The 10,531-nt window shown below is 40.3% G+C and overlaps 1 protein-coding gene across 1 annotated transcript; it reads left to right on the top strand.

Moving 5' to 3' along the window:
- The first annotated feature begins 224 nt into the window (after positions 1-224).
- LOC109701494 (eosinophil cationic protein) lies at positions 225-1,218 on the top strand. The gene is made up of 2 exons (XM_020187037.2): positions 225-332; positions 550-1,218. Exon 2 carries the CDS (start codon positions 555-557, stop codon positions 1,038-1,040), a length of 486 nt encoding a protein of 161 aa, XP_020042626.1. The 5' UTR covers positions 225-332; positions 550-554; the 3' UTR covers positions 1,041-1,218.
- The last annotated feature ends 9,313 nt before the right edge of the window (positions 1,219-10,531 follow it).

Here is a 10,531-nt window from a genome sequence, read left to right as displayed (position 1 = left end):
AGGAAACAGCAAGAATCATCCACAGAATGCAGATCCCCTCCTCACACTCTGTCCTGTACAAGGTGACCTGTCCTTCTAGCACACGAATGGCAGTGCTGTTCTTGGGTGCCCGTTGATCAGCTAAGTGAAGAAACAAAAAATCTGTTGCCCAAGTGGGCATGTAGCAATCTGTGGGTTTCTGCAGGTTCAAGACTCGGAACGCTCCTGGCTCTGCCAGCTCCACCCACAAGGCCTGGTCTATATCTACTGTGCCAAGTAGGGTGCACCCACTGGCCCTGTCCTCAGGACAACCAGCTGGGTGTGTTCTCACAGGAGACACAGCACAAGACTGGGTAAGGCATGGAGCCCTAGAGATGGGATGGGAGAGTGGTGGGGTAGCATAGGAGAGAGGGCTCAGCTGAAGTTAGGGCCCAGGGACTTGGCACCTTTTAGGAATGGGAATTGAATGGCCATATGACCCACAGAACAGCAGGAGCGTGCAGGATGGGATGACGGTGTATCATAACTGAGTCAAGATTCAGGGTCTGTCACTTCTCTTCTTTCCCACAGGAAATATGGTTGCAAAGCTGCTCCATTCCCGACTTTGCCTCCTGCTGCTGCTGGGGCTCCTGGGAATAGTGCCCTTGTTGCAGGCCGTGCCACCTGGCTTAACTAAGTATCAGTGGTTTACTATCCAGCACATTAATACCGGGAACATCCAGTGTAATATTGCAATGCAGGGAGTTAACAACTATACAGGAAAGTGCAAAGAGTTTAATACTTTTCTTAATACAACCTCTGCTAATGCTGCTACTGTTTGTGGCACACAAAATGTAACCTGCCGTAACCAAATGCACCACAACTGTCATAATAGTTTAGTTCGAGTACCTCTAACCGACTGTGACCTCACAAGAAATGCATCGTATTATGAAAACTGCATATACAGTGAGAGGCGGGCAACGAAGTACTACAGAATTGCTTGTGATCCACGATCTCCTCAGGACAATGTCACATTTCCAGTGGTTCCAGTTCACTTGGATGAGACATTTACTCTCTTCTAACAGCATCTCCTGCCATTGCTCATCTGCCAGCTCCACCATCAGACCGAAGACCCAATCCCTGCGTCCACCTGGCCTGTCAGCCCCTGTCCTCATCAAACCAGTACCTGACCTTCTTCAAGCTTAGCTCAGCTGAAGCAGCCTGTGGCCCTTGTAATAAACATCTTTGCAGAATCTTGTACATATCTGTGTGTCTGTTTTTCTGACCTGCTGTCATTCTAGTCACAATCTGTCCTAGAGACATTTCCCTTCCTCTGCCTCAGTTTTTGGAGGAAAAGAGAGATTGGAGCACAGAGACTTTGTTTCAGGAAGAAGCAGGGAATTAGCCCTCTTGCTGCCTTAGGCTGGGCTGGGTCTCCACTGACAAAGCCTTGGTGAGCTCAGATCCTCCCATCCCTCTTCACCTCTAGGCCCTTCCCTTGGGCTCTCGACGCCTTCCTTACACAGTCCAGACTTTGATTTTTGTTTGGTTGGGTTTTTTATTTTTACTTGATACAATTATTGTACAAGCATACAGGGTGCTATGTGGTGTTTAGTACATGTATGTGATGTGTAATGATCAAATTAACATAATTAGCATATCCACCACCACAAACTTACCACCAGTTCCTGTTAGAAACATTCAAAATCTTCTTTTCTACCTATTTTGAGACAGTTAACTGATAAGTGTACTCATCCAGCTGTGCTATAGAACACTAGAATGTAATATCATTATCTAGCTGTATTTTGGTAACCGTGATCCAGCCTCTCTATTCCTGTGCTCCCAGCCTCAGGCATCTCGATTCCTCTCACCACTTCTAGAGAACAATGCTTCTAGCTCCCATGAGTGAGAACATGTGGAATTTCTCTTTCTGTGATTGAGATAGTTCATTTAATGTAGTGTCCTCCCATTCTACTCATGTAGATATGACCGGATTCTTTACTTATGATGACTAAAAGTGTTTCATTGTGCACATGGACCACATTTTTTTATCCATTCATCAGGTGTTGGACACTTAGGTTGTTCCCATTTGAACAGTGAGTGCTGCAATAAACAAAGATGTCTCTGTGACATTCTGATTTCCTATTGCTTTGGATGCATACCCAAAGCGGCACTGCTGGATCCTATGGATGTTCTATGTTGAGCACTTTGGGAAACTTCCATACTGGTTATGGAAGTGAGCCAAGGGTCCCTTTTCACCATATCCTCCCCACCATCTATTATTTTTGTTCTTTTCATGATGTCCATTCTAACATGGTGAGATGATATCTCATTGCTCTTTGGATTTGCATTTCCTTCGTGATAATGATATTGACCAGTGTTTTTATGTGCATGGTGGCATCCATTTATATTCTTTTGACAATTCTCTATTCAGATAGTTGGCTTACTTTTTAATCATATTGTTTTTCTCCTGTTGAGTTGTTGGAGTGTCTTACATATTGTAGATATCAATGCTTGGAGTGATGTGGCCATGAGGCTCTTTTGGTAGTGCTTGACAAAGAAAGGAGCAGAGTGTAAAGTCATCCTGTCTATACCTTTGCCTTCCAGTTGGACTCCTGATTTCCATTTGGATCCTTTTCTTCCAGGCCCTCAGATATGTGTTTCAGAAGTTCTTGCCCTTAGTAGCTCCACCACAGACAGTACACTGGATCCTCTTCTCTGTAGGTGATATGAAGAATTGGCCTTCAGGTTGGTGTGTGGAACCCACAATTTGCAAGGAAGCATTGCACTTGGTAAATTGTTGGAGTTGACACAATCTACTGACTTTAGGGAAAACAGGTTGTGACATGAGGTCACCTCATCTACTAATGCCTTGGAGATAAATGGAGGAGGTGGCATGCCACAAAACTGGAGTCAGCGGGCCTGGCAGAAGGCTCAAATAGTAAGAACACCTACCTAGTAAACATGAGACCTTGAGTTAGACAGGCAGAATTTTCATCACCCTAGACTGAAAGACCACCACACACTTGCCCCAAGGCTTCTCTAGTGTAGCTTCATGTCCTCTCCTGCCATCTCCTCATTCATCCATTCTTTCCACTCTCCAGGTGACATCTACTGAGCAGACATTGTGCTCCGGGCTCCAAGCACTGTTCTAAAGGTACATGGAGCTAAATAAACACAGACAGGCTTGTCCTAGGATAACAATAGAAACATAAAATTGTGTAAAGTGTCAGGAGGAAAATTGCACAAAACACCACAAGGTAAACAACTGCAATTGTTGTCATGGGAGTGACACTGCAGTGTTCATAGGAAGAGTAAGAAAACCTCAGCAAGATAAGAGGCAAACAAGTCCTGGGGACACTAAAGGCAGAGCAAACATGAGAGAGAGATAAAGACAGAGGAAAAGTTCTCAGAGACGTTCCCAGAAAGCATGAAAACTCCATTGCCTCTCCTTCCTCTAAACCTTCAGAACTGACATTGCGAACATCTTCCTCCCAGACTTTGGGCAGAGGCCACTGAACTTCAACAGAATGGTAAGTGGGGATAAATTCATGTTGACTAAATTTTATGCTTCCCTAAAATGTTGACCAGCACCCACAGAATGCCAGTGATATCATCGCAAACATGCAATTATGCAAACATGGCGATTATACCCAGTGTCACATGCTCCCTACCAGAGCTGGACAAATGGCTTCACCTCCAACATGAGGTGATAGACAAAGGTCTCTGCCAGCTCTGCTACTTGTCTTTCAGCCCCTAATTGTGCGTTACTTCTCCCTGTGTGAGTCTGTGTCCTCAAATACTGCTGTATAAATTTTCAGGTAAAGCAAGACATTCAGTTGCAAATTCAGCTTCCATCTGAGAACTGATACAATCAAGTCCATTTTTTCCTCTTTGTTTTTGTTTTGAAAATTTGCTTTGCTTTATTTTCTTTGATAATGAGACAGAATCTCACTATATAGCCCAGGATGGACTCAAGATCAAAATCTCCTGCCTCAGCCTCCCAAGTGCAGGAATTACTGGAATATGCCACCATGCTTAGCTCCTAATTTTTCTTTTTTTTTTAGAATTTTTTTAGATTTTATTTTATTTTATTTTATTCATATGTACATACAATGCTTGGGTCATTTCTCCCCCCTTCCCCCCAACCCCTTCCTTATCACCCCTACTCCCTCCCTTACCCCACCCCATAACCTCTCGCTCCCAGGCAGAAACTATTTTGCCTTTATCTCTAATTTTGTTCAAGAGAGAGTATAAGCAGTAATAGAAAGGACCAAGGGTTTTTGCTAGTTGAGATAAGGATAGCTATACAGGGAGTTGACTTGCATTGCTTTCCTGTACATGTGTGTTACCTTCTAAGTTAATTCTTCTCAAACTAATCTTTTCTCTAGTTCCTGGTCCCCTTCTCCTATTGGCCTCTGTAACTTTAAAGTATCTGCATTAGTTTCTCTGCGTTGAGGGCAACAAATGCTATCTAGTTTTTTGGGTGTTTTACCAATCGTCGTACCTTCCATGTGTGTTCTCCCTTTATCATGTGATCAAAGTCCAATCCCCTTGTTGTGTTTGCCTTTGATCTAATGTCCGCATATGAGGGAGAACATACGATTTTTGGTCTTTTGGGCCAAGCTAACCTCACTCTGAATGATGTTCTCCAATTCCATCCATTTACCAGCGAATGATAACATTTCATTCTTCTTCATGGCTGCATAAAATTCCATTGTGTATAAATACCACATTTTCTTAATCCATTCATCAGTAGTGGGGCATCTTGGCTGTTTCCATAACTTGGCTATTGTGAATAGGGCTGCAATAAACATGGGTGTGCAGGTGCCTCTGGAATAACCTGAGTCACATTCTTCTGGGTATATCCCCAAGAGTGGTATTGCTGGATCATATGGTAGATCTTTGTTTAGATTTTAAGAAGCCTCCAAATTTTTTTCCAGAGTGGTTGTACTAGTTTACATTCACACCAGCAGTGTAAGAGGGTTCCTTTTTCCCCACATCCTTGCCAACACCTCTTGTTAGTGGTGTTGCTAATGATGGCTATTCTAACAGGGGTGAGGTGGAATCTTAGTGTGGTTTTAATTTGCATATCCTTTATTGCTAGGGATGGTGAGCATTTTTTCATGTGGTTTTTGGCCATTTGAATTTCTTCTTTTGAGAAAGATCTGTTTAGTTCACTTGCCCATTTCTTTATTGGTTCATTAATTTTGGGAGAATTTAGTTTTTTGAGTTCCCTATATATTCTGGTTATCAGTCCTCTGTCTGATGTGTAGCTAGCAAATATTTTCTCCCACTCTGTGGGTGTTCTCTTCAGTTTAGAGACCATTTCTTTTGTTAAGCACAAACTTTTTAGTTTTATGAAGTTCCATTTATCTATACTATCTCTTAGTTGCTGAGCTGCTGGGGTTCCATTGAGAAAGTTCTTGCCTATACCTATTAGTTTCAAAGTATTTCCTACTCTTTCCTGTACCAACTTTAGAGTTTGGGGTCTGATATTAAGCTCCTTGATCCATTTTGAGTTAATATTGGTATAGGGTGATAGACATGGACTAGTTTCAGTATTTTGCAGAGAGCTAACCCAGTTTTCCCAAAAGTTTTTGTTGAGAGGCTGTCTTTTCTCCATCGTATATTTTTAGCGCCTTAGTCAAAGATAAGTTGGTTATAGTTGTGTGGCTTCATATCTGGGTCCTCTATTCTGTTCCACTGGTTTTAATGTCTGTTTTTGTGCCAGTACCATTCTGTTTTTATCGCTATTGCTTTGTAATATAGTTTGAAGTCGGGTATTGTGATACCTCCAGTGTTGTTCTTTTTACTGAGTATTGCCTTGGCTATTCATGGCCTCTTGTGTTTCCATATAAATTTAACAGTAGATTTTTCAATCTCTTTAATGAATGTCATTGGGATTTTGATGGGAATTGCATTAAACATGTAGATTACTTTTGGGAGTATAGACATTTTTACTATGTTGATTCTACCAATCCATGAGCATGGGAGATCTCTCCACTTTCTATAGTCTTCCTCAATCTCTTTCTTCAGAAGTTTATAGTTTTCCCTGTAGAGGTCTTTCACATCCTTTGTTAAGTTTACACCTAGGTATTTGATTTTTTTTAGGCTATTGTAAATGGAATTGTTTTCATATATTCTTCCTCAGTTTGTTCATTATTACTGTATAGAAACGCTAAGGATTTTCTATGTTGATTTTCTCTCCTGCTACCTTGCTATAGCTGTTGATGGTGTCTAGGAGCTTTTGAGTAAAGTTAATTGAGTCTTTAAGGTATAGGATAGGGATATTTTGACAGTTTCTTTACCTATTTGTATTCCTGTTAATCCTTCTTCTTGCCTAATTTCTCTGGCTAGGAATTCCAGTACTATGTCTAATAGGAGTAGAGATAGTGGATATCCTTGTCTCAATCATGATTGTAGGGGGAATGGTTTAATTTTTTCACCATTAATTATAATGCTGGCTCTAGGTTTGTCATATATAGCTTTTATAATATTGAGGTACTTTCCTTCTATTCCTAGTTTTCTTAGAGCTTTTATCATGAAATGGTGTTGGATCTTATCAAAGGCTTTTTCTGTATCTATTGAGATGATCAAGTGGTTTTTGTCTTTGCTTCTGTTAATATGGTTTATTACACTTATTGATTTTCGTATGTTGAACCACCACTGCATTCCTGGGATGAAGCCTACTTGGTTATGGTGAATTATTTTTTTGATGTGTTGTTGAATTCGGTTTGCCGTTATTTTATTGAGGATTTTTGCATCAATGTTCATTAAGGAGATTGGCCTATAGTTCTCCTTTTTGGAGGTGTCTTTGCCTGGTTTTGGGATAAGTGTAATACTGGCTTCATAAAATGTGTTAGGTAGTTTTCCTTCCCTTTCTATTTGGTGGAACAGTTTTAGGAGGGTTGGTATTAATTCTTCTTTATAGGTCTGATAGAATTTAGCAGAGAATCATCAGGTTCTGGACTTTTCTTCTTGGGGAGACTCTTGATTGCTGCTTCAATTTCATTTTGTGTTATAGGTCTATTCAGGTGATTAATTTCCTCTTGGTTCAGTTTTGGATGATCATAAGTATCTAGAAATCTGTTCGTTTCTTTAAGATTTTCTAATTTATTTGAATATAGGTTCTCAAAGTAGTCTCTGATGATTTCCTGGACTTCCATGGTGTTTGTTGTTATCTCCCCTTTTGCATTTCTGATTCTACTAATTTGGGTTTTTTCTCTCCTCATTTTAGTCAGGTTTGCCAGGAGTCTGTCGATCTTGTTTATTTTTTCAAAGAACCAACTTTTTGTTTCATTAATTCTTTGTGTGTTTTTTTTTTTTTTTGGTTTCTAGTTCATTGATTTCAGCTCTTATTTTTATTATTTCTCTCCTTCTATTTGTTTTGGGATTTGCTTGTTCTTGTTTTTCTAGGAGTTTGAGATGTGTCATTAGGTCATTGATTTGGGATCTTTCCATCTTTTTAATATATGCATTCATGGCTATAAACTTTCTTCTCAGGACTGCCTTTGCTGTGTCCCATAGGTTCCGGTAGGTTGTGTTTTCATTTTCATTGACTTCCAGGAACCTTTTAATTTCCTCTTTTATTTCATCAATGACCCATTGTTCATTAAGCAATGAGTTATTCAGTTTCCAGCTGTTTGCATGTTTTTTGTCTTTATTTTTGTTGTTGAGTTCTAGTTTTATTGCATTGTGATCAGATAGAATGCATGGTATAATTTCTATTTTCTTGTATTTGCTGAGGCTTGATTTGTGCCCTAGGATATGATCTGTTTTGGAGAAGGTTCTGTGGGCTGCCGAGAAGAATGTATATTGTGTAGAAGTTGGATGAAATGTTCTGTAGACATCAACTAGGTCCATTTGATCTATGGTATATTTAGATCAGGGATTTCTTTATTAGTTTTTTGTTTGGGTGACCTATCTATTGATGATAATGGGGTGTTAAAGTCTCCTACAACCACTGTGTTGGCGTTTATATATGCTTTTAGGTCTTTCAGGGTATGTTTGATGAAATTGGGTGAGTTGACATTGGGTGCATATAGATTGATAATTGTTATTTTCTTTTGGTCTATTTCCCCTTTTATTAGTATGGAATGTCCTTCTTTATCTTGTTTAATCAATGTAGGTTTGAAGTCTACTTTGTCAGAGATAAGATTGCTACTCCTGCTTGTTTTCAGGGGCCATTGGCTTGGTAAATCTTCTTCCAGCCTTTCATCCTAAGCCTATGCTTATTTCTTTTGGTGATATGGGTCTCCTGTAAGCAACAAATTGTTGGGTCTTCCTTTTTAATACAGTTCGTCAAACTGTGCCTTTTGATGGGTGAATTAAGTCCATTAACACTGTTAGTACTGATAGGTATGTGGTGATTCCTGTCATTTAGTTGTCTTAGTTGTTTGAAGGTTTGATTGTGTGTACCTGTATCAATGTTACTGTCTACCTTCTTGCTTTTTCTTTTCCTATAATTTGGTACTACCTTAACTTCCATGGTTATGTTGGGTTTCACTTTCTATGTGCAGAATCCCTTGAAGAGTGGTGGCTTTGTGGTCACATATTGTTTTAGTTTCTGCTTATCATGGAAGAGTTTTATTGCTCCATCTATTTTGAATGATAGTTTTGCTGGGTAGAGTATCCTAGGGTTGACGTTATTTTCACTCAGTGGCCAGAAGATCTCACCCCAAGCTCTTCTTGCTTTTAATGTTTCTGTTGAGAAATCTGCTGTGATTTTGATGGGTTTACCTTTGTATGTTGTTTGTTTTTCTCTCTTACAGCCTCAGTATTCTTTCTCGAGTCTCTGTATTTGTTGTTTTAATGATAATATGCCATTGGGTAGTTCTATTTTGGTCAGGTCTGTTTGGTGTTCTGGAGGCCTCTTGCACCTGTATGAGCATAGATTTCTCTAGATTTGGGAAATTTTCTGTAATTATTTTGTTGAATATATTATGCATTCCCTTTGTTTGCACCTCTTCTCCTTTTTCAATGCCCATGATTCTCAGGTTTGGTCTTTTGATGGAGTTAGTAAGTTCTTGCATTTTCTTTTCACAGGTCTTGAGTTGTTGAACTAATAGTTCTTTGGTTTCTCAAATTCTCTATTTTTGTTGTCTAGTAATTTCTTGAGTGTCTCCTGCACATTTTGGTTGACTATATCCTGTATCATCTATATAAAATTCTCATTGATTTCTTGCAAGATTTCTTCTTTCAGGTTGTTCTTGTGGGCTTCATTGGGTTCTTTGGCATAGTTTATCTTCGTTTTGTTGGAGTCTGGATCTGAGCATCTGTTTTGTTCATTTCCCTCTGGTTTCTGTACTAATTTTTGCTGTGGGGAAACTGGTTTTCCTGTTTTTTCTGTCTTCCCATCATTGCCCTTGCTGTGGTTACTGTCCCTGTACTGTGTGCAATTAAGTATTTTCTAGCTTGTAATAATAGCAATGGTGATATCTAGAATGGAAGGGTGAGAGGAGAGGGAAAGCAAAGAAGGTAAAGAAAAAGGGAAAAACAAACAAACAAAAAACAAAACAAGCAAACAACAACAACAAAAAAAAACAGTGCCAAAGAAATAAACTGGGAGAGATAGTGTACTAATCAACAGTAAGCTAAACAGGCATTACAGAGACAGAAGATAAAAAAAAAAATCTGCAAGTTCAAATGCAATAAAGTTTCAGTCTTAATAATTTTGGTGCTAGTCCCTCAGCCTGCAATCCTGGAGATGGTGTCTCAGAAGTGTTGTTGTCTCATCAAGGGGAAAAAAACAAAAAACAAAACAAACAAACAAAAAAACTCCAAAATATCCCAAGTTCAAATGCAGTACAGTTTCAGTAAATCTTTCAGCATGAGATTGTAGTTCAGTTGTTGTCTCATCAAAGGAAGAGAAAAAAAAAAGAGTCTGGAGACAGTTCTGTGAATGGCTATCTGCAGCTGTGGCTCACCTGCCCGGTGCTGTCAGCCTGCTGTTGCTGGAGGCTTTATTTATGCAGATCTCAAGTTTGAGCTTAACACTCACCTGGCCCTGCAGGCTTTGTTTACTTGGAGTTCTCCTGGGCTCCACTGCCACTGCTACAAGTTTTCCCCTTTCCAAGCACACTGGGAAAGGTGACACTGCACCAGCTTTCTCAGGCCTGCATGTTTATTTACAGTTCACATGGGAAGTGTCCCTTCCCCCCTCTCCTGTGGAGTTTTCCTCCCACTGCCACTTTTACAAGCTTTCCCGCTCCTGGTTGCTGGGCGGGTGCCACCACTCCTGCCTTCTTTGGCCGGCTTGTTTATTTACAGTTTGGTGAGGGATTTCCCCTCTCCCACTCTTTGGAGCTCAGGGCGTCCCACCCTCTTTGCTATGTGTCTTTTGTTGTTGCTGTTGTTGTTTATTTAGTTTGGTTTTTTCTCTTTTTTTCCTCTGGGTGGGGGTCAGTCTGTCCAGGGGGCTATGCTGATCTGGCCCAGGGTTGTTTGTGGGAGAATCGCGTACCGCTTAGCTCACCTGGTGGTCTGCATCTCTTGAGCCAGTAGGAGCTGGCATCTGGCGGCCTGGGAGCCCTCCTGTTTTCTCCATTTAATGTGGAGTGGGGATGCTATG

This window comes from Castor canadensis, chromosome 3 (assembly GCF_047511655.1).
Source record: "Castor canadensis chromosome 3, mCasCan1.hap1v2, whole genome shotgun sequence".
NCBI classification, from domain to species: domain Eukaryota; kingdom Metazoa; phylum Chordata; class Mammalia; order Rodentia; family Castoridae; genus Castor; species Castor canadensis.
The sequence above is the reverse complement of the archived record's forward strand: the minus strand, read 5'-3'. Positions and strand labels throughout refer to the sequence as shown.